A 22,848-nucleotide genomic window follows, 5' to 3' on the forward strand; every position below is an offset into this window, starting at 1 on the left:
ACAGCAAAGACCGGCTGGCTGTTTACCTCACAGCACACTACATTGACAGCAAAGACAGCACACTGCATTGACAGCAAAGACCGGCTGGCTGTTTACCTCACAACACACTACATTGACAGCAAAGACCGGCTGGCTGTTTACCTCACAGCACACTACATTGACAGCAAAGACCGGCTGGCTGTTTACCTCACAACACACTACATTGACAGCAAAGACTGGCTGGCTGTTTACCTCACAGCAAACTACATTGACAGCAAAGACAGCCTGGCTGTTTACCTCACAGCACACTACATTGACAGCAAAGACCGGCTGGCTGTTTACCTCACAGCACACTACATTGACAGCAAAGACCGGCTGGCTGTTTACCTCACAGCACACTACATTGACAGCAAAGACCGGCTGGCTGTTTACCTCACAGCACACTACATTGACAGCCAAGACAGCCTGGCTGTTTACCTCACAACACACTACATTGACAGCCAAGACAGCCTGGCTGTTTACCTCACAACACACTGCATTGACAGCAAAGACCGGCTGGCTGTTTACCTCACAACACACTACATTGACAGCAAAGACCGGCTGGCTGTTTACCTCACAGCACACTACATTGACAGCAAAGACAGCACACTACATTGACAGCAAAGACCGGCTGGCTGTTTACCTCACAGCACACTACATTGACAGCAAAGACCGGCTGGCTGTTTACCTCACAGCACACTACATTGACAGCCAAGACAGCCTGGCTGTTTACCTCACAACACACTGCATTGACAGCAAAGACCGGCTGGCTGTTTACCTCACAGCACACTACATTGACAGCAAAGACCGTCTGGCTGTTTACCTCACAACACACTGCATTGACAGCAAAGACCGGTTGGCTGTTTACCTCAGCACACTACATTGACAGCAAAGACCGGCTGGCTGTTTACCTCACAACACACTACATTGACAGCAAAGACCGGCTGGCTGTTTACCTCACAACACACTACATTGACAGCAAAGACCGGCTGGCTGTTTACCTCACAACACACTACATTGACAGCAAAGACCGGCTGGCTGTTTACCTCACAGCACACTACACTGACAGCAAAGACCGGCTGGCTGTTTACCTCACAACACACTACACTGACAGCAAAGACCGGCTGGCTGTTTACCTCACAGCAAACTACATTGACAGCAAAGACCGGCTGGCTGTTTACCTCACAGCAAACTACATTGACAGCAAAGACCGGCTGGCTGTTTACCTCACAGCACACTACATTGACAGCAAAGACAGCCTGGCTGTTTACCTCCTGTGAGAAGGAAAGTGGCAGAGTGGTCAAGATGCATGTCTGCCGGTACAGTGTCTGTGAGGTACAGTGTCTGTGAGGTACAGTGTCTGTGAGGTACAGTGTCTGTGAGGTACAGTGTCTGTGAGGTACAGTGTCTGTGAGGTACAGTGTCTGTGAGGTACAGTGTCTGTCTGTGAGGTACAGTGTCTGTGAGGTACAGTGTCTGTGAGGTACAGTGTCTGTGAGGTGTCTGTCTGTGAGGTACAGTGTCTGTGAGGTACAGTGTCTGTGAGGTACAGTGTCTGTGAGGTACAGTGTCTGTGAGGTACAGTGTCTGTCTGTGAGGTACAGTGTCTGTGAGGTACAGTGTCTGTGAGGTACAGTGTCTGTGAGGTACAGTGTCTGTGAGGTACAGTGTCTGTCTGTGAGGTACAGTGTCTGTGAGAGTCGAGGTTCCATTCCTGCTCTCACCCTTTCTCCCAAGTTTGGCTGGAAAATCAAACTGCGTGTGTAGTCATTTGGGTGAGATGATAAACCAAGGCCCTGTGTGCAGCACGCACCCAGCACACAGAAAAATAACCTACAGCAACAAAAGGGGTGTTTTCCGTGGCAACATTTTGAAGAAGAAAACATTTCTGATAGGTACACAGATATATATTTATGCACTCAAGGCCTGACTTGCTATCAGGCATCTACATAGCAGATGTGGTGTAGCGTAAATGGATTTGTCCAATCATAGTGATGCCTCCTTGAGAAACTGAAACTGCTGTATACGTGCTGTCTGGGTCACACTGGTTGATAGATATAGTGGTTTGCTTTGTTTCTGGCATTTTCCCCATACTATTTCTTAGAAAGTGAACCTCGGCTGTTTCACAGCATTTGATTTGGGCTTTTGCTTCCGGATTTCTTTTGGGTGGATTTCCTTTTACTTGCACTCAACCCCATGAAAAGGTAAGTTCGTAGTCAGTCTGAAGTGTTCATTTATTCATATTGTTAAGTTGATAACTGTTAGGATACTGGCCGACAAATTGGAAGTGATAAAGAAAAGATTCAGTACAAGTTTTAGCTGACTTTTTTCAGTTAATGAATAGCCCAAATTAAATGGAATCCTAAGCTTTTTTTGAGACTGCTTATTTTCAAGATCCCAGTTATATACATATGTCTTAACATGTTTGTAAAGAGAGAGATTCATCTTTTTAGTGGAGAAAAAGCTTGATTGAATAGGAAAGAAAAAGGCTTAGCAGAGAGGTGATGTAAGATAAGGGGAGTGATGGGCATACAGGATTGGAATGGGGGGGTGTTGACAGAGAGGTAAGGGGGCAGAACAATAAAGTTAGGATCATGGCAGGTATGAGGCAAGCACTGAAAGTGACATCACTGTTCACACTTACAGCGCTCAGAATGCAGTGATGTAGGGGCTGAAAAAGCTGTAACTTTTAACTGCCTCTGCAATGATTAGAAATGGCATCTGAGTCACCAGCTAAAAAGTGCCAGTCACCAGCTGTCAAGGCTTCAGAAACAATCATCTGAGTCACCAGCTAAAAAGTGCCAGTCACCAGCTGTCAAGGCTTCAGAAACAATCATCTGAGTCACCAGCTAAAAAGTGCCAGTCACCAGCTGTCAAGGCTTCAGAAACAATCATCTGAGTCACCAGCTAAAAAGTGCCAGTCACCAGCTGTCAAGGTTTCTAAAACAATCATCTGAGTCACCAGCTAAAAAGTGCCAGTCACCAGCTGTCAAGGCTCAAAAACAATCATCTGAGTCACCAGCTAAAAAGTGCCAGTCACCAGCTGTCAGGGCTTCTGAAACAATCATCTGAGTCACCAGCTAAAAAGTGCCAGTCACCAGCTGTCAAGGCTTCTAAAACAATCATCTGAGTCACCAGCTAAAAAGTGCCAGTCACCAGCTGTCAGGGCTTCTGAAACAATCATCTGAGTCACCAGCTAAAAAGTGCCAGTCACCAGCTGTCAAGGCTTCAGAAACAATGCAGCAACAACAACAACAAGCATGGAATTCGGTCCCAGTCTTCTGAAACTCCAGTTGAGGTCTGTTTCTACTGAGAAAGATGCGGACACGAAAATTGCAAGTGTACAAACTGTCTATTGCAGTCATGCTAGAACTGTGGCAGGTGGTTGTGAATGGACAACTTGATCATCAGACTGGGACAGTGTTCTGCTAGAAAACAGCATCAGAAATGACATTCTTGCAAGGTCACTCTCTGCCAAGTATTCAGGGCATGATTGTGAGTGTTTCTGCAAGCCCAGCCAAGAATCACAAATGGGTTTCCATAGACTGGGTCTGGAACAGTATGGCCAGAAGATTGTTGATGCGAGATGGTATGCCTGGCATTGCAGACTTGCTAACTGCTCCTTCAAAGGTTCTGTGTATGACCTGTTGTAACAATAACTTTTTTTGTGTGTTTGTAAACTATAGTAACAAGGACAAGCTCTCTTGCTCTTGCAGTTTGTTTGAGGTCACGCATTTCCTTTCTGAGCTCTGTCTTATTTGATGTGATTTTATTTTGCTTCATTTGATTTCATTTTTTGCTTTTCTATCCCATTTATTTTGCATCTTTCTCTTTTTTTCTTAAAAAAAAAAGAAGAAAAAGAAATCTTTAAATGGTTTATATTATTTTTGTTGTTTGTTATACTCTTATTAGTATTCATCATGTTCTGTTTCATGCAGATTTTTTCATTGTACCTGTTCAAGATAAGAAAAGTACCAGAATGTTTAGTATTCTAAAAAGATGTTGAAGATGCCATTAGGAGCAAGAAAGAACTGTTTTGGAATACAAGTATAACACAAGACATGCAGATTTCCATCAAAATGACTTGCTTCAAGTGGTCAAAGCTAGCGCTGAAAACATGTTTATGTAGGGAAGAATAAAGTCATGTAGTCCTTTGTAGCCTTTTTCTCAGTGAGAACTGTTTGCTTATTTCTTTCAGTTTACTTTACCACCGCATCACTTTAGACAGGCCTGCAAGTATGGGGCAAGATAGATGTGTTGCTGTATTTGTTATCCTTGACCCAGATAGATGTGTTGCAGTATTTGTTATCCTTGACCCAGATAGATGTGTTGCAGTATTTGTTATCCTTGACCCAGATAGATGTGTTGCAGTATTTGTTATCCTTGACCCAAATTGAAGAGGGGAGGAGGAAGATGGGGAGTTGTCTTTTTCTTTCCTGAACTAACCCCTTGTCTCAGTCTGTCTTTATTCTTTCTTGCTCTTTCTTTCTTTCTGGTAGTGTGACCCCCCCCCCCCCCCCCCCCCCAACCCCCTTCAGTAAGGGGCTTTGGGCTTTATCTGAATAAAAGATTGTTATTGTTATCGTTATTCTTTCTTTCTTTTGTTATTGTTATCATTATTCTTTCTTTCTTTCTTTTCTGTCTCAGTTTTTTTTTTTTCTAATGGGAAGTGTGTGGCTGTTGTCCACCAGGGGGAGTGTCCGATGGCGGCTACAACTCGATGACACAGGAGGACGTGCGGCGGCTGTCGCAGATGATGAGCACGGAGGGGGACAGTCTGCCATCCTCCTCCCCCTCCCCCACCGCCCCCGAGCCCCCTGACGCCCAGGCCCAGACGGGGTCAGCCAAAGCGAACAAGACAGAAACCTGGAATCCTCTGCGGTTCAGCTTCCGCCAGAAAAAACGTCACCACTCAGAGAAGCAGAGGACAGGTGGGTAGGGCAGGGGCTGTGAATGAACTGGTTAACTGGTATTAGTTAACTCTGCATACATCTTGACATGCAAGATTGGGAAGGTGGGCTTAGTGCACAAAGATGGTTGGTTTGTGTTTACTCTGCATGCAGTTTAATGCACAACATAAAGAAGGTGGGTCATTGTTAACTCTGCATGCAGTTTAGTGCACAAAAATGGTTGGTTTGTGTTAACACTGCAGGCAGTTTAATGCACAACATAAAGAAGGTGGGTCATTGTTAACTCTGCATGCAGTTTAATGCACAAAGATGGTTGGCTTGTGTTAACACTGCAGGCAGTTTAGTGCACAAAGATGGTTGGTTTGTGTTTACTCTGCATGCAGTTTAATGCACAAAGAAGGTTGGCTTGTGTTAACACTGCAGGCAGTTTAATGCACAAAGATGGTTGGCTTGTGTTAACACTGCAGGCAGTTTAATGCACAAAGATGGTTGGCTTGTGTTAACACTGCAGGCAGTTTAATGCACAACATAAAGAAGGTGGGTCATTGTTAACTCTGCATGCAGTTTAATGCACAAAGATGGTTGGCTTGTGTTAACACTGCAGGCAGTTTAATGCACAAAGAAGGTGGTTTGTGTTAACACTGCAGGCAGTTTAATGCACAAGGTAACAGAATTGGGTTATGTGTTAATTCTGCATGCAGTTCAACACACAAGATTAGAAAAGTGGGTTTGTGTTAAATCTGCATGCAGTTTAATGCACAAGATATGTAAGGCGAGTTCTGTGTGTTTTGGTCATGAAATAGCATCCAGAAAGTTTCTTTGATTTGCAAGTATTCTATCTTTATGAACAGATTAGAAATCAGTTTAGAATCAATCGAGAAATAAGTTTGAAATGACAACTGAAGACTTGCACTGGAATAAAATGACACAAAAAGTAAGTTATCAGTGGTGCAGATTAGTGGATAGAGACTGGAATAGTTTGGATTTAATTTTCTGCATATTCTTAAAAAGTTGTCAAGTAACAGATACTCTTGAATGTTTTAGATTTATTTTACATTATCAAAAAAAAAAAAATGGAGTTGACAGAGACTTGTGAATATATAGGATTTTGTTTGTTTGTGTACTATTTAAATTGTTGCCTGAAGAAGTGTGGAACAATTTACAGACAGAAGAATGTGCAAAGGAACATGCCAGCGGTTTAGCTAAAAAGGTTTGTCAGGTTTAAAGTCCTCCGTACCTGACACCCCCTATGTTGACCTCCCATGTTGTGGTTGAACACACAGATGCTGACCAATCCCAGGACTACAGGTCCCGTGTGGGAAGCATTGTTCGCAAGTCCATCTCCTCCTTTGGTGACCACGACTCTCTCCACATGGGACCTTTGTGTGAGTTGTCTGACCCATTTCTGCAGGAGGAAATGTATGTGTGTGTGAGTGTGTGTGTGTGTGTTTGTGTGTGTGTGTGTGGGGGGTGTTTGTGGGTGTGTTTGTGTGTGTGTGTGGGGGGGGGGGGGGGGGGGGGCACATGTAAATGAGATTTTTTTTTTTAAGGTCTGATGGAGGTTTGAAGGACAGAAAGGTATTGCCTTTGTTTATTTGTTAACAGACAGTTGCTAATATCTAACAAAGTTGTTCAAAACTGCTCTTCTGACTATCAGAATATCTCATCAGAGCATGTTGTCTGTAACATTAGTCTCAGGAGTGTGACACTGATTGTGGGTTCACACTATTTCCCGTCACATTTGAAATGAAAATTTCCAAATTTACATTGCCTGCAGTGTTGTGAAGTTTTCTCAGCTTGTTTTTAATTCTTGGCCAAACACATTGGTGATGATAGGGTGGGGTGGGAGAGGGGGCGGGGGGAGAGCAACATGTACATTCCTGAAGCGTTGCATTGGGTTGATGTGGCGTGTTGTTGCAGTGGGGAACTCAGCAGGTCTGCTGATGGTCAGCCAGAGCTTCCTGGAGAACGGGGCCTATATGGTCAGCGGAGACCTCCGCCTGGAGATGGAGCAGGCCACCAGACAGCGCAGCAAGAGCGATGCCGCACACGGAGCCAAACCCACGCGCTCCATGAGCCTGTTTGCCTCCTGGCGGCCCAAGCACTTGCTGAACGGGGAGTCCAAAGCATCATCCATGCGCTTCTCGGACCTGGCCAAAAAGGAGGAGGACGATGTGTCCCTGTCCAGCCTGCAGTCCACAGAAGAGTCGCAGCAGAAGACGTCGACAACCATGGTGGACAGTGACTCCTCGTCGGGCGGGAAGTGTGACGTGAAAGACAGCGGGGTGGGGCTGGATGAGCCCTCCCACCTGCCAGACTGTGGTGTGAACGGGGGGGAGGGGGATCATGGGGCAGTGGGGGAAGGTAGTGTTGATGGTGCTAATCACAGACAGTGCGTGGTGGAAGAGGAGGGCAGGACAGGAGCTGACGCTTCTGGAGACCAGCAGACAGACAGCAGCACTGCTGCAGATGCCCAAGCCCTCGGACCCAAATCCCAGTCTAGTCAATCACAGGAGGTCGATGCCACCTCCTTACCGCAGTCCCTTCCCAACTCTCACATGTGCAATACAGACAGTAATGCCAGTGTAGACTCTGTGCCACATAGCTTGATGTGTGTGTCAGAAACTGCTGATAACTCTGTTGCCAATGCTCAGAAGACATTATCGGACGAAGTGGATGGTGTGTCCAGCAACCCCTCCTCAGGGGTCCGAGAGCACAGCACTGTGCCCACAACTCCCGTCAAACCCCACCACCCCACGTCGCTCGGTGAGGTGGGAAAGACCTTGAGCACCCCTGCCATTTCCCCTCTCCCCCACCCCCTGCCCTCTGGCGTAGGGGAGTGTCGAACCCCAGTCCAGAAGCAGCACAGCCTGCCTGACGGCCAGCAGCCCCCGCACTCAGAGCCCAGAAAGTCGTTGCCGGGCAAGCAGTCAGACTACCTGATGAGGCGCTCACAGAGCCTGAAGCGCAGCAGCAACGACATGATGCAGAAGACGAACGAGGCCATCACCGGCCTGTGGAAGTTTGCCTCCAAGGCCGCCTCCGCCAGCTACAGCAAGTTCAACGAGCTCAAGCAGTCCATCACCACGCCCATCAAGAACGCGGCCAGCATCTCCTCCCTGACACGCTCCCAGGACGACCTGGATGGTGTGGGGTCGGACAGGGGCAGCATGGGAGGAGGGGAGGAGGATCGCATCAGCAACAGCAGCACCAGCGGGACCATTCGAGAGCGGCTCAGAGGCAACAGGGCTCACGACACCCAGAGCTTGGAGGAGAACAGCTGTACTGACGGCTCTGCACTGCGGCTTTCACAGGCCTCTTTTGGGGAAAATTCCTTGGGTAGGTTGATGATGCTGGAAGTATTCAGGAGACCTAAACAAAACAAAACAAAAAACTGAATGACTGTTGTAGATCTTTGTCAGTATTGTTGTTAAACTGGGTTGAAGATAAATGAATGACTGCTCAGAAAGAGAAGTGTGATTGTGCTTTGTAGATAAACTGGTGACTAGTTGTAGGATGGCTTTTGAGAATAAACCCATTTCCCTGTTTCTGAAATCCTGGTGGAATTATTTTCAGGGGGTGGGAATGATTAGTCTGCAGATGCCTTTTAATTGGTACTGCCACATGTATTTCATGTGTTCTGCTTTTTCTTTTATGGAATTATTTGTCTAGTTTTGTTTTGAAAAATGTATACACATAGGAAATAATTGTGTGTGTGTGTGTGTGTGTGTGTGTGTGTGAGGCCTCTTGAAATTCATAATCATGAATACATCTGATAAATACATGTATGAATTAGCTAAGGTGCGTATCAATGGTGTTATATTCATTGAGCTCTGCACCAGCTGCCAGTGATGAAAACAGTGTATATGAAGTGTTTCTGACAAGCTATGGTATGATGAGCGAAAAATTTGGATTTACCTTTGAGACCCAGAAACAATCTGGTCTAGAAAATAACACATTGTTCGATTGTGGCTTTCACATATCCGGGTACCTCTTTCAGCCCTGAACAAGCCGAAATGGATAAGACCATCCAAACATTTATGAACTTGCATATTTGCCTGCATACTTGAACAAGCATGTTTGTGTGCATGCACACACACGCACACACAGTATCTCTTGATATTGTCATCATGCCTTGAAATTGCATCAGTCTTACTGGAAAAAGCATGTTAAAGGGTACGCATTGTATTTTTTCACACATGCACGTGCATGCACATGCACATGTATACAGTGCAAGACAGCATTTAACGGACCTGAAGGAATGAATGGTTTCTATAGACCTGGCAGCTGTCACTCCTTAACCCCTTTACTGCTGAACCTTGGAGAGACCAGATCAGTGAGTTTGAAGTGCAGTTACTGCTGCCTTTTGTGTGCACTTGAGTGTCATTTCAGTGATGTCATTGATGTTTCTTAACAAGCATAATACAGCCCCAAGAGAAAGAAGTTCAAATAAAGAATGATGACACACCACCTGACCTGTAAACGTGTAAGCTCAGTGTTAACTCAGTGAGGATGACAAGTTCAAATAAAGAATGATGACACACCACCTGACCTGTAAACGTGTAAGCTCCGTGTTAACTCAGTGAGGATGACAAGTTCAAATAAAGAATGATGACACACCACCTGACCTGTAAACGTGTTATCTCAGAGACAACAACAGTCCTTCACAGACAATTATACTCCGCAGCAGCAGTCACTGAGTTCGTAGTAGTACTATCCAACATTTCAGTTCCATCAGTTATGACTTTTCATGATGTTTTTGTGTCATCTTTGCATTTAACTGGATCAAGTTTGGCGCTTTGAGCAGGATTTATACAGGAAATCGCGCCATACAAAAAAAGTTGTGCATGACTATTATCATCACTAACTTAAATGCAGAAATGTATTACCAAACAGTTCCACCATGGTGCTTGGATGTGTCTGTGCCAGGCCCTGCTCCCTCTCCCTCCTTCCTGGACAGTTTCCGCCCAGCCAAAGAGCTGCGTGCAGACAGCGTCAGTGCCAGCAGCGCAGAAGGCGTGTTGATGACCATAGCCATGGAGGTGGAGATGTCGTCGTGCTCACGTTGCAGTCGCTGCCACCGCCTGGTGTACGATGAAGAAATCATGTCAGGCTGGTTGGCTGACGACTCCAACCTCAACACAACGTGAGTTTTGGGAATGGATGGTGGTGGAATTGGTTGTTTTTGGGGATGGATGTTGGTGGAATTGGTTGTTTTTGGGAATGGATGTTGGTGGAATTGGTTGTTTTTGGGAATGGATGTTGGTGGAATTGGTTGTTTTTGGGAATGGATGGTGGTGGAATTGGTTGTTTTTGGGGAATGGAACGTGGTGGAATTGGTTGTTTTTGGGGAATGGAACGTGGTGGAATTGATTGTTTTTGGGGAATGGGTGATGGTGGAATTGGTTGTTTTTGGGGAATGGAACGTGGTGGAATTGATTGTTTTTGGGGAATGGGTGATGGTAGAATTGGTTGTTTTGGGGGAATGGAACGTGGTGGAATTGATTGTTTTTGGGGAATGGATGGTGGTGGAATTGGTTGTTTTTGGGGAATGGAACGTGGTGGAATTGATTGTTTTTGGGGAATGGGTGATGGTGGAATTGGTTGTTTTTTGGGAATGGAACGTGGTGGAATTGGTTGTTTTGGGGGAATGGAACGTGGTGGAATTGGTTGTTTTGGGGGAATGGAACGTGGTGGAATTGATTGTTTTTGGGGAATGGGTGATGGTGGAATTGGTTGTTTTTTCGGAATGGAACGTGGTGGAATTGGTTGTTTTTGGGGAATGGAACGTGGTGGAATTGATTGTTTTTGGGGAATGGATGGTGGTGGAATTGGCTGTTTTGGGGGAATGGATGGTGGTGGAATTGGCTGTTTTTGGGGAATGGAACGTGGTGGAATTGGTTGTTTTGGGGGAATGGAACGTGGTGGAATTGACTGTTTTGGGGGAATGGAACGTGTTGGAATTGGTTGTTTTGCGGGGAATGGAACATGGTGGAATTGGTTGTTTTTGGGGAATGGAACGTGGTGGAATTGATTGTTTTGGGGAATGGAACGTGGTGGAATTGGTTGTTTTGGGGGGAATGGAACGTGGTGGAATTGATTGTTTTTGGGGATTGGAACGTGGTGGAATTGATTGTTTTTGGGAATGGAGCGTGGTGGAATTGATTGTTTTTGGGGAATGGGTGGTGGTGGAATTGATTGTTTTTGGGGAATGGAACGTGGTGGAATTGGTTGTTCTGGGGAATGGATGGTGGTGGAATTGTTTGGGTTTTTTTGTTTTTCTGTAAGAATGTTTGTTTTTTTTCTTTTTTTCTTCATTTTAATGCGATATTGGATGAGAAGAAGAACGTAAGGCCAGATGCAACCTTCGGTTGTTTTAGGGTGTGTTTCTTTGTAAGATTTTTTTTCTTTTATTTTATGTTATTTTATTTTAATGTGATATTGGATGAGAAGAGGAACGTAAGGCCAGATGTGACCTTTGCTGTTGTTCCAGATGCCCGTTTTGCCACGCCAAGTTTGTGCCCAACCTGCAAGTGTATGTGAAGGTAGGTGGTCCTGATCCCTGCTTGATGTTCATGGCTGCTTTCTGTGTTTGTTTGACCAACACCCCACACCCCTGCTCACCTGGAGAGTCCTGTGGTATTTATGTGGGAACAGGAGCTGCCCCAACTACTCCCTGGATTGTGTAACAATCAAGTTGAGCTAACTGGGTATTCTTTGGTGTGTTTACTGTGGGGTTTTTTGCTGCTGTTTTGGTCCACTGTGTGTAATGGAATATTGTCACGTGTGTAAGATTGAGAAATCTTGTCTTTTTTCTGGATAATTTCTGAATTTTAATATCACTGTATTGGCAAAGTATTGATTTGGTGAAAAATCTGGTCTTTTTTCGTGATAATTTTTGTATTTTAATCACACTTTATTGGCAACATATTGATTTGGTGTTCATCAGATATTCTCTCTCTCTCTCACTCACTCTCTCTCTCTCTCTCTCTCACTCTCTCTTTCTCCTGTCTGTCCTTCTCTATGTTAGAGCAGTCTGTCTCTCTGTTGAAACAGATGGTCACTGACGTTTTTAGCATGTGTCAATGACATGCTGAACAAGCACACATGAGATAGGCCTTTTCTGTCACAGTGTAGCAGAGTTTGTGGTCTGCCTTGTCTGTTGTTTACTTCATAAGATAGTCAGTGTTGTTGATTAATTGATAAACACAGGTGGACTGATCTGCATAGTGAATTTTCATTGGAAAAGGTCTTGTGTGTTCTTGTAGGGCACTGTAGGGGGCTGTTGTTTGGTTTGCTTTGTAAAATGTTCTTGGTTCTTTTTGAACGTGTTTGTGTGCAAATCAGTTAGTGTCTTGTTTCTGGGTGCATCTTGGAAAAGTGCTCTGATGCATGTTTTTATTTGTAAAATGCCAGCCACCCCCCACTTATAAACAAATAAAAAAGATAAAGAAAGAAAGAAAGAAAAAGTATTCCTCAGCTGCAGTGCTACATATATATGCATGAGTCTGATCTTTGACTTTCCTCAACCAGCATGCTGATTTGTTTCTTACAGGACTTTGCTGTGTATTTTCCCCAGTCAGTATACTGGTTTCAGGGCTTTATTATTCCTGTTCTGCCCCCCCGCCCCTCCCCCTTACTTCCTCAGTTGGTATATTGATTTGTTACTTTCAGGATCTTGCCATCATGTCTTTTCCCAAATGGGCATGCTAATTTGTTGCTTTCAGGACCTAACCATGTCATTCCCAAATGGGCATGCTGATTTATTTTCAGGACCTAATGGTGTTGTTCCCAAATGGGCATGCTGACTTGTTGCATTCAGATGATTACCATGTCTTTTCCCCGCCCCTATCGGCATGCTGGTCTGTTACTTTTAGGATTGGCGTGGGCATCAGAAATTGATGCTGCTGTCGAACGGGGCCAAGGCTGATGAGGGTGGGGTGAGCCCCCCTGAGTCGGGCCCGCCCATTGAGTCTGACCCTCCTCCTGACCCTGTCAGTCCTTGTGACCCCACCCCGACCAGTCCTGACCCCGCCCCCCCCACCCCCGCCCTGGATGAGGAGAGTGAGGAAGAGGAAAAGAGTGAGGAAGAGGAAAAGGTATGAGTTCTGCTGTCAGGGTTGTGTTGCTTGTGTATCAGACAGCGTGTCTATAGTGTGTGTGTGTGTGTGTGTGTGAAAGAGAGAGAGAGAGAGAGAGAGAGAGATGATAAACATTTGTGTGTTGAGACAGCCTGTATATAGTGTGTTTGTTGTAGGGTGTTTGAGAGAGAGAGAGAGAGAGATGATAAACATTTGTGTGTTGAGGGGTGTTTGAGTGAGAGAGAGAATGTTTGTGTGTGTTGTAGGGTGTTTGAGAGAGAGAGAGAGATGATAAACATTTGTGTGTTGAGACAGCCTGTATATAGTGTGTGTGTTGTAGGGTGTTTGAGAGAGATAGAGAGATGATAAACATTTGTGTGTTGAGGGGTGTTTGAGTGAGAGAGAGAATGTTTGTGTGTGTTGAAGGGTGTTTGAGTGAGAGAGAGAATGTTTGTGTGTGTGTGTGTGTGTGTGTGTGTGAGTGAGAGAGAGAACGACTGTTTGGGTATTGCGAGGTGTTTCACTGAGAGAGGGAATTACTGTTTGTGTGTGCTGTGGGGAGTACAAGTGAGAGAAAGAATAAATGTTTGTGTTGTGGGGTGTTATAAGCACACATGTTTTGTGCTGGAGTGTGTGTGTGTGTGTGTGTGTGTGTGTGTGAGGGCTTGTGCAAGTGGTGAGGAAAGATAGGTAAACTAACAGTCCTTGTTTTAGACTAAAGTTTTTCGCTTGGTGCAAGTATCTGTAATGCCTGCTTTTGGTCAGGTTGTCCATATCTCTTAATTCACTACTAATGTTCACCCTCTTTCTGATTACACTGCTTTCATACTAATTCTGATTGTGGATTGTGTTGCTTTTGGCTTCTGTGTGTGTGTGTGTGTCTGTGTGTGTGAAAATTTGCAAGTTTGCTTTGCCTGCATTTAATCATTATTATTACATTCAGATAGACAGCTTTGATTGTAAGTGTCAGTGATCTGTGGTACTGTGCTGTCATCCTTCTTTCCCACTTTTTCTGAATGGGAACAGATGAAAACAGTAATCATTATTTTTGTTTTATAGAGAGCATTTTATATACACACACACACACACACACACACAAACACAGGTTCGAATGTTTCAAAGGTAATACAGAGCTGGTTCTTGATGTTTGCAATCTTATTATTTGACGGTTAATATTTTTTTAGATATGTAAGAGGAAAGAAAATCATCAAAATAGTAAAAGGGTGTTTACTTGTAAGTCGGGTGCTAGAAAACTGTTTAGAAATTGTTTCATGAAACATCAGAACATTTTTTATGCATGCTTAATGACTGTTTGCCAAAATATGTTAGTGTTGTTTGTGTTTAACTGTTTGCCAAAATATGTTAGTGTTGTTTGTGTTTTCAAGAGAGAGAGAATGATTGTCAATGAGGCAGTGTCTTTTGCATGACCAAATACTTTAGTTTTTAGATTTTTCCCAAGGAAAGTAATTTGTCTTTTGTTATTTGTTGCTTCGTCAAAATTTTAAAGTGGCATTGCTTGAAGGTTAACCACATATTGCTTATAAATGCTGAATGATAACTTACATTTTTGTAGTCTAAAAATGGTTGGTGTGTCTGAACCACTGTCATAAACTTTACTTTCACTTTAGAATTCTTTTCTGTACTGCTTGGAAAAGGGAGCTTAGGGTTTCATCTGAAAAATCAAAAAAGAAAATCATTTGGATATGTTGGAAATCTGTAGGACAGCATGTCCACACATTTAGGGAAATTCTGTGGTGTTTTATATATATATATATATATATATATATATATATATATATATATATATATATATATACTTTTATGTACACTTTCATTCTGAGAAAAATGAAATAAAATGAAACGCAAGTGGAGTATTAATGACAAGTTTTACAGAAATAAAATAAATAGAAATTCACTTGTGAAAGGATGTCTTATAACACAAGTATTGATTTGAAACTTAAAAGTTCCTGATTTTGCTGGCTTATTTTCAGCAGAATGGTTCTGGGGCAGACTGTCAGAGTTATTTCCCTTAACAGGAAGTCTTTTCACAGTGCAAAAGTAAACACTGTCAGAATGGGTGATAGTTCTTATGTTCTGGCTTGAAATCCTTTCGGTGGTGTAAGTCCATAAAAGCAGATGATTATAGACATTGACTGCCATTACCGACATGATAAAAATTCATTTGGATAAGGTGCCAATTTGATTGAAAATGTTCAGGCATTTTCAAGTGCTTTCAGTCCAGTGTTCGATGTCCATCTCTCAGATGAATCCCTGGGAGATTAACACTGATAAAATTTGCCATGTTTGAGAATGTGCCAGAAGTAAATGTATCAGATGCATCAGATTAACTGATAAACAAGATTGGTGATCATCATAAGAACTCTACATTCACCCCAAGCTCTTCAGAAAGTGGGTAGTTTTCAAAGCTGACGGTGACAAATCATGTCAGACTTGGGATTTGTTTTGGCACAACAGGACCATTGCTCACAGTTAAAAGAGCTCAGAAACAGATGGATTCACTGAAGTATGATTTGCAAGGAAACAAAGGACAACAGTTATCCTCAGGCCCCATGAAAACAACAAAATCCCCTCCCATATGTTCCCTCAGTGCTGCCCGATATCGCAACATTATATGGTGTGAATTTGATCGCTGTGCTGTGACTCAAAACTGCTTTCAGTCTCACCCTTTTTTTTGTATTGTGCATCCTTGTTTACTGCTGTTTTGATACATTTAAAAGAAAAGTGGTTGGAGCTGTAAGACTGATGATGAACAGTTTAGCCAGATTTTCCCTTTTTTACTCACTCCGGACGACTAGTTCTCTCCCTTGCTTTTCCCTACAGACGACCCATTTGTTAGGGTTAGGAAAAAAATCACAAAAAATACAAAACATAAAGTAACTGAATGAAACTCACTGTACTTGACACTCTGACCCCTCTCCTCAAGTTGTATGAACGACCACCCCCCTCCCTCTTCACTGCTCTCAGAAGCTGAATCACTATCAGTACCTACTTGCCGGTAGCTTTCTTCACTACAGATATTTTATTCAACATCTTCATCATCCTCGTCAATGTCAAAACCTTCAGTTTGAAATATTTCATTCACTTAAGCAGTGATAAAAGTTGCTGTCGTGATCTAGTCTGCTCCAAAAATTTCCACTTGTATCGCCTGCAATGCCATTTTCGGTACGTATGCCGATTAGCTTGTCGTGTGGAGTCCTGAACTCGCTGGCTCGCTGTGGAGTGTGTTGTTATGGAATCTCATGAAGAAACTTTCCATTCGACGCTTGACACGTTCGCAGTGCCCGGTGTAGCTGCAATTTTTATGCTACCCCGTGAGGAAAACTTGGAAAAAATTTTAATTGTCAAAACCGCTTAAAGCGTTCCGTCATCCAGAACACTACCTTACATCAGGAACGCTATAGCGTACCATTGCCTGGAGTGAGTTAAACCTGTTAATCGTATAGTTATTGCTGATATAGAAAGGTATCCCTTTTTTGTATCCTTTAATTTTTTATATATTTTTTTAATAAAGTGTAGTCATAGGGCCTATTCATGCACTTTCTGGCCAAATGGTGTCTCTGTAATGTTTAGTAACCTGACTTCAAAACAGCTCTAAAGTTTACAGCATTTAGATGTAAGGGGAAGTAACTGAGCTTGTGCTGTGCTGATGGATGTGGAAGTTAATGCTTTTTCTTTAGTTTTTTTAGTTTTTGTAATTTAAACCTGCAGCAAAAAAGAATAAAATCCACAGAGAGACACAATAAAAAATGAACGACATTCGAAAGACTGCTTTACTTTGCCATTTTATTTGAAGAACAATATTTAAGAGACAAACAAATGAACCCCAAACTCCTGCTTGCTTTTCCTTATGCTGTTGTCAGTGTATGGCCAAGGACTAAAATTAATCCGGTTCAAGAGATGAAAGTGATTAACATGCTGTTATTCATTGCCTGGCCTCTTTAAAAAAATGTTTTCATATAAATGTTTGTTGTTTATCAGATTCACTTTAACAAAAGCGTGTCATTTTTTGTGGGTCATGCATACAGTCACAGATGCCTTGGGTGATATGTTGGAACAAGAAAACTAAACCAGAGTTATATGACCTGACAGAGAACTTAAGTATTGTTTTATGTGGCGAAAAAATTTTGGGACAAGTGTGTTGAACTTAAAGGGGAGCAATCCTTGAAGGAATAAAGCTGCTAATAAATACAATTGTTTCCCTAAGATTGTTACACCTAAACTCTACCCCCGCCCATGGGACACTGAAAGGGTTAAAATGTCAGATGGTGGGTTTTTTTGGTGTTCATTTTTCTCAGCATAATCCAGCCAGCCCATGCCTGGCCATATATTTTTTGATGAATGATGATTTGTTAAGATAATAAGTGCTTTGGACAATTGGAAATCAAACTGTGTGTTTGTGTGTGTTTTTTGTTGTTGTGTTTTTTTGTTTGTGTGTGTGTGTGTGTGTGTGTGTGTGTGTGAAAGATAAACATTTTCTGACCTAAAAACTTACAAATATCTGCAGTCAAGATCTCTTTCTCTCTCTCTTTTTTTTTTTTTCTTTTTTTTTTTTGACTCAGCTTTTTTTGCCAGTGAGTGTACCAAATTTGATCACATTTAAGTTCATTAAAGCTTTTGTCTTTTTATCCAAATCCTTACCATTTTTTTTAATGTTTTCCTTTTGTTAGGTTCAGATATGTAGCATAGCTTTGTGGAAGCAGATGCAGTAGCAACAGTGTCCAGCTACTGACATGTGTAGTAGGACAAGAGTTCTGTACCAAACTGATTAACAGATAGAAGGTGTAACTGGTATACAGAGTAGGAAATCGGCACATGAAACGGAAATACGCTGGGAGAAAAGAACAGTGTGCTTCTGCCGTAGGACAAAGGTGATCAACAGTCTGATTGATATGTGGTCAGGTCAGTACAGAAATAAGGTGATCAGCAATCTGATTGATATGTGGTCAGGTCAATAGAGAAGTAAGGTGATCAGCAGTCTGATTGATATGTGATCAGGTCAGTACAGAAGTAAGGTCATCAGCAATCTGATTGATATGTGGTCAGGTCAATAGAGAAGTAAGGTCATCAGCAATCTGATTGATATGTGGTCAGGTCAATAGAGAAGTAAGGTGATCAGCAGTCTGATTGATATGTGGTCAGGTCAATAGAGAAGTAAGGTGATCAGCAGTCTGATTGATATGTGGTCAGGTCAGTACAGAAGTAAGGTCATCAGCAATCTGATTGATATGTGGTCAGGTCAATAGAGAAGTAAGGTGATCAGCAGTCTGATTGATATGTGATCAGGTCAGTACAGAAGTAAGGTCATCAGCAATCTGATTGATATGTGGTCAGGTCAGTACGGAAGTAAGGTCATCAGCAGTCTGATTGATATGTGGTCAGGTCAATAGAGAAGTACAGGTACCTGATCAAGCAAACGTTTTGCAAGATAGACAGCTAAGAGCAAGCGACTCACTGTGAGCATGTCCTGTTGGCAGAAGACGGAGGTGGAGGGGAAGCCAGCATCAGACATGGCCAGCTCCATCCACCTGGATGACCTCCCCCTCAGCCTCCCCGAAGCAGCCGCTGCAATGCGGCGCCGATGTATAAGTGAGTGTCTGACCAGCGCCACGGACCGCAACAGTACAGGGGGAGGTTGCTACAACTACTACCTGGGCAGTGCGGACACGCCTCACTCCCCCCTCACTCTGTCCATCGAGGAGGATGTTGAGCTGCCCACCTGTCCATCGGCTGTGCCTGAGATGAAGAAGGATTTCATGACCAGGTTGGTCGTTTTGTGGGTGATTTTTTTTTTTTTTTTTTTTTCCAAGCTGGTTTGTCTTGTCTTAAGGTTTCATTTTCAGTGTATGGCATTTTCTTTTCTTTGTCTCTCTCTTTTTCATTACATTATCTTTATACTCAGAGCATGGGGAGAAAAATGAAGTCCAGAGCAGTTCAGGTGGTTTATTGGGGCCATACTTTTATCTGTCAGTGCCTAGCTACCTGTTTGTTCACTGCCTGGACTGCCAATAATGATGCTGTGTAGTTTCACTATGAAGTGTGGATACAGTCATTGTTTACTTTATTTCTTTACCATCCGCATGCACCACACCTTGTATGACTGTTTGTTTCATAGGTGTCCAAAGCCATGACTTGCAGAGCAGCCATAAACTCCTATTTTATGTGGGTCCAGGGAGACCCATGCTCTTCACAGTGTCCATACACACCTCTTCCTATGCTTCACTGTTTCAAACAGATTTGTTCAGTAGCACTGAAAAAGATTTTTAACCCCGAAAGCAAGATGAGAAATAATCTTTTCCTTTTTTTTTTATCGACAGTAAAGATTCTCAATTGTTCCATAAATTGCCATTGAAATACATGATTATATTTAGGAATGTCCAACAAATGTGATGGAGTAGAAGAGGTGTGAGCTTTAGAAGATACTTCTGGTCTGGGTTTTTTCAGCCTGCAATATGTATCCTCCATGCCCCAACAGGACTCACAGGATTAACTTTTCTTGATTCATGTGTGTTTGCTTGTGTGTGTTTGTGTGTTTCGTTGGCTTTAGATATTTTCTGTAACTTGAGTACTGTATAGATTACTGATACGTCATATCTTCCATGCCCCAAAAGTGGTCAGTAAATTAAAGTTTCTTGATTTTTATGTGTGTATGTGTTTCTGCAAGTGTGAATTTGTGTGTGTGTGTGTGTGTGTGTGTGTGTGTGTGTGTGTGTTTCTGCAAGTTTGAATTGTGTGTGTGTGTGTTTGTGTGTGTGTGTGTGTGATTGGAATTGAATGAAGTTAGGGCCGGGTTCCATAATATCTAGATAAAACAGTGGGCTGACAGCGATGTGAATGGTCCCTGTGTGGCTGGCAGGAGCTCATGCACAGCGGAGCCCCTGGTGTTCCCCTACCTCAGCCCCCTGGTGCTGCGCAAGGAGCTGGAGTACGTGCTGGACAACGAGGGGGACCTGTGTCTGGCTGGGCAGTCCTTCCTCGACCAGCACCCCATCATCTTCTGGAACCTGGTACGTCTTGCCTCCATCCCTCTTTCATACAGGTTGGAGCCTCCCTCTCCCCTTCACACAGGGTGAGCCTTCCTCTCCCCTTCACAGCCTCCCTCTCCCCTTCACACAGGGTGAGCCTCCCCCTCCCCTTCACAGCCTCCCTCTCCCCTTCACACAGGGTGAGCCTCCCTCTCCCCTTCACACAGGGTGAGCCTCCCTCTCCCCTTCACACAGGGTGAGCCTCCCTCTCCCCTTGACAGCCTCCCTCTCCCCTTCACACAGGGTGAGCCTCCCTCTCCCCTTCACACAGGGTGAACCTCCCTCTCCCCTTCACACAGGGTGAGCCTCCCTCTCCCCTTCACACAGGGTGAGCCTCTGTCTCCCCTTCACACAGGGTGAGGCTCCCTCTCCCCTTCACAGGGTGACCTCCCTCTCCCCTTCACACAGGGTGAACCTCCCTCTCCCCTTCACACAGGGTGAACCTCCCTCTCCCCTTGACAGCCTCCCTCTCCCCTTCACACAGGGTGAGCCTCCCTCTCCCCTTCACAGCCTCCCTCTCCCCTTCACAGCCTCCCTCTCCCCTTGACAGCCTCCCTCTCCCCTTCACACAGGGTGAGCCTCCCTCTCCCCTTCACACAGGGTAAAACCTCCCTCTCCCCTTCACAGCCTCCCTCTCCTCTTCACAGCCTCCCTCTCCCCTTCACACAGGGTGAGCCTCCCTCTCCCCTTCACAGCCTCCCTCTCCCCTTCACAGCCTCCCTCTCCTCTTCACAGCCTCCCTCTCCTCTTCACAGCCTCCCTCTCCCCTTCACAGCCTCCCTCTCCCCTTCACAGCCTCCCTCTCCCCTTCACACAGGGTGAGCCTCCCTCTCCCCTTCACAGCCTCCCTCTCCCCTTGACAGCCTCCCTCTCCTCTTCACAGCCTCCTTCTCACCTTCACACAGGGTGAGCCTCCCTCTCCCCTTCACAGCCTCCCTCTCCCCTTCACACAGGGTGAGCCTCCCTCTCCCCTTCACAGCCTCCCTCTCCCCTGGTTGGAGCCTCCCTCTCCCCTTCACAGTCTCCCTCTCCCCTTCACAGTCTCCCTCTCCCATTCACAGTCTCCCTCTCCCCTTCACAGTCTCCCTCTCCCCTTCACAGTCTCCCTCTCCCCTTCACACAGGGTGAACCTCCCTCTCCCCTTCACACAGGGTGAACCTCCCTCTCCCCTTCACACAGGGTGGCAGGTGTTGGGATTGAGGGTGGAGAAAAGGGTAGGGAGGTGGATTGGGGGCCAGGAGGGGGTGAAGATGGTGGTGTGTTTCCTTGACCACTCACACCCCATCATCTGCTGGAATATGTCTGGGCTGTTCTGATGTGATGTGATGTTTTGCCAGCTGTGGTATTTCTGTCTTGAGTGCTCCCCTGACGTGCTGCGTTGCCAGGAGGAAGGTGGTAGAGTGGTTAAGACACTGGTCTGTCAGTACAGAGAGTCCATGGGGGCGTGGGTTTGAATCCCACTCTCACCCTTTCTTCCACGTCTGACTGGACAGTCACAATGAGCATCTAGTCGCTACGATGACGCAGTAAACTGAGGTCATGTGTGCAGCACATCTTGGCACACTGGAAAAGAACCCATGGCAACCAGAGTGTTGTCCTCTGGCAAAATTCCGTAGAATAAATCCACTCTGATAGGTACACAAATACGTGTGCATGCACTCAGGGCCAAGCACATTTGGTTATGCTGCTGGCCAGGCTTCTGCCTAGCAGATGTGGTGTATTGTGTATGGATTTGTCCAAACACAGCAAGACCTCGGTGAGAAACTGAAACTATGTTGGCAGGTGTGGTATTTCTGTCCGAGGGTTTTCCTGGTGTATTTTGAAGTTTTGACAGACATGGTGTGTCTGTCTGAGTGTTCTGATGTGTTACCAGGTGTGGTATTTCTGTCTGTTTACCTGATGTGTTACCAGGTGTGGTATTTCTGTCTGTTTACCTGATGTGTTACCAGGTGTGGTATTTCTGTCTGTTGACCTGATGTGTTACCAGGTGTGGTATTTCTGTCTGAGTGTTTACCTGATGTGTTACCAGGTGTGGTATTTCTGTCTGTTTACCTGGTGTGTTACCAGGTGTGGTATTTCTGTCTTGAGTGTTTACCTGATGTGTTACCAGGTGTGGTATTTCTGTCTGTTGACCTGATGTGTTACCAGGTGTGGTATTTCTGTCTGTTTACCTGATGTGTTACCAGGTGTGGTATTTCTGTCTTGAGTGTTTACCTGATGTGTTACCAGGTGTGGTATTTCTGTCTGTTGACCTGATGTGTTACCAGGTGTGGTATTTCTGTCTTGAGTGTTTACCTGATGTGTTACCAGGTGTGGTATTTCTGTCTGTTTACCTGATGTGTTACCAGGTGTGGTATTTCTGTCTGTTTACCTGATGTGTTACCAGGTGTGGTATTTCTGTCTGTTTACCTGATGTGTTACCAGGTGTGGTATTTCTGTCTGTTTACCTGATGTGTTACCAGGTGTGGTATTTCTGTCTGTTTACCTGATGTGTTACCAGGTGTGGTATTTCTGTCTGTTTACCTGATGTGTTACCAGGTGTGGTATTTCTGTCTGTTTACCTGATGTGTTACCAGGTGTGGTATTTCTGTCTGAGTGTTTACCTGATGTGTTACCAGGTGTGGTATTTCTGTCTGAGTGTTTACCTGATGTGTTACCAGGTGTGGTATTTCTGTCTGTTTACCTGATGTGTTACCAGGTGTGGTATTTCTGTGTGAGTGTTTACCTGATGTGTTACCAGGTGTGGTATTTCTGTCTGTTTACCTGATGTGTTACCAGGTGTGATATTTCTGTCTG

The 22,848-nt window shown here is 44.4% G+C and overlaps 1 protein-coding gene across 6 annotated transcripts in view; it reads left to right on the forward strand.

Annotated features, from left to right (window-relative positions):
- Positions 1–22,848, forward strand: part of LOC143281856 (DENN domain-containing protein 4C-like) — a 103,785-nt gene that overhangs the window by 76,486 nt on the left and 4,451 nt on the right. For 5 of the 6 annotated variants that reach the window (XM_076587102.1, XM_076587106.1, XM_076587103.1 and 2 more), the window contains 8 exons: positions 4,710–4,949; positions 6,212–6,313; positions 6,849–8,267; positions 9,858–10,074; positions 11,422–11,473; positions 12,806–13,027; positions 18,505–18,791; positions 19,884–20,034. In XM_076587102.1, coding sequence (XP_076443217.1) covers positions 4,710–4,949; positions 6,212–6,313; positions 6,849–8,267; positions 9,858–10,074; positions 11,422–11,473; positions 12,806–13,027; positions 18,505–18,791; positions 19,884–20,034 — 2,690 coding nt within the window. The remainder of the gene's footprint in view (positions 1–4,709; positions 4,950–6,211; positions 6,314–6,848; positions 8,268–9,857; positions 10,075–11,421; positions 11,474–12,805; positions 13,028–18,504; positions 18,792–19,883; positions 20,035–22,848) is intronic. The other variant, XM_076587107.1, reaches the window with a different exon arrangement.

The sequence above is a fragment of the Babylonia areolata genome, chromosome 5, assembly GCF_041734735.1.
Source record: "Babylonia areolata isolate BAREFJ2019XMU chromosome 5, ASM4173473v1, whole genome shotgun sequence".
Taxonomy (NCBI): domain Eukaryota; kingdom Metazoa; phylum Mollusca; class Gastropoda; order Neogastropoda; family Buccinidae; genus Babylonia; species Babylonia areolata.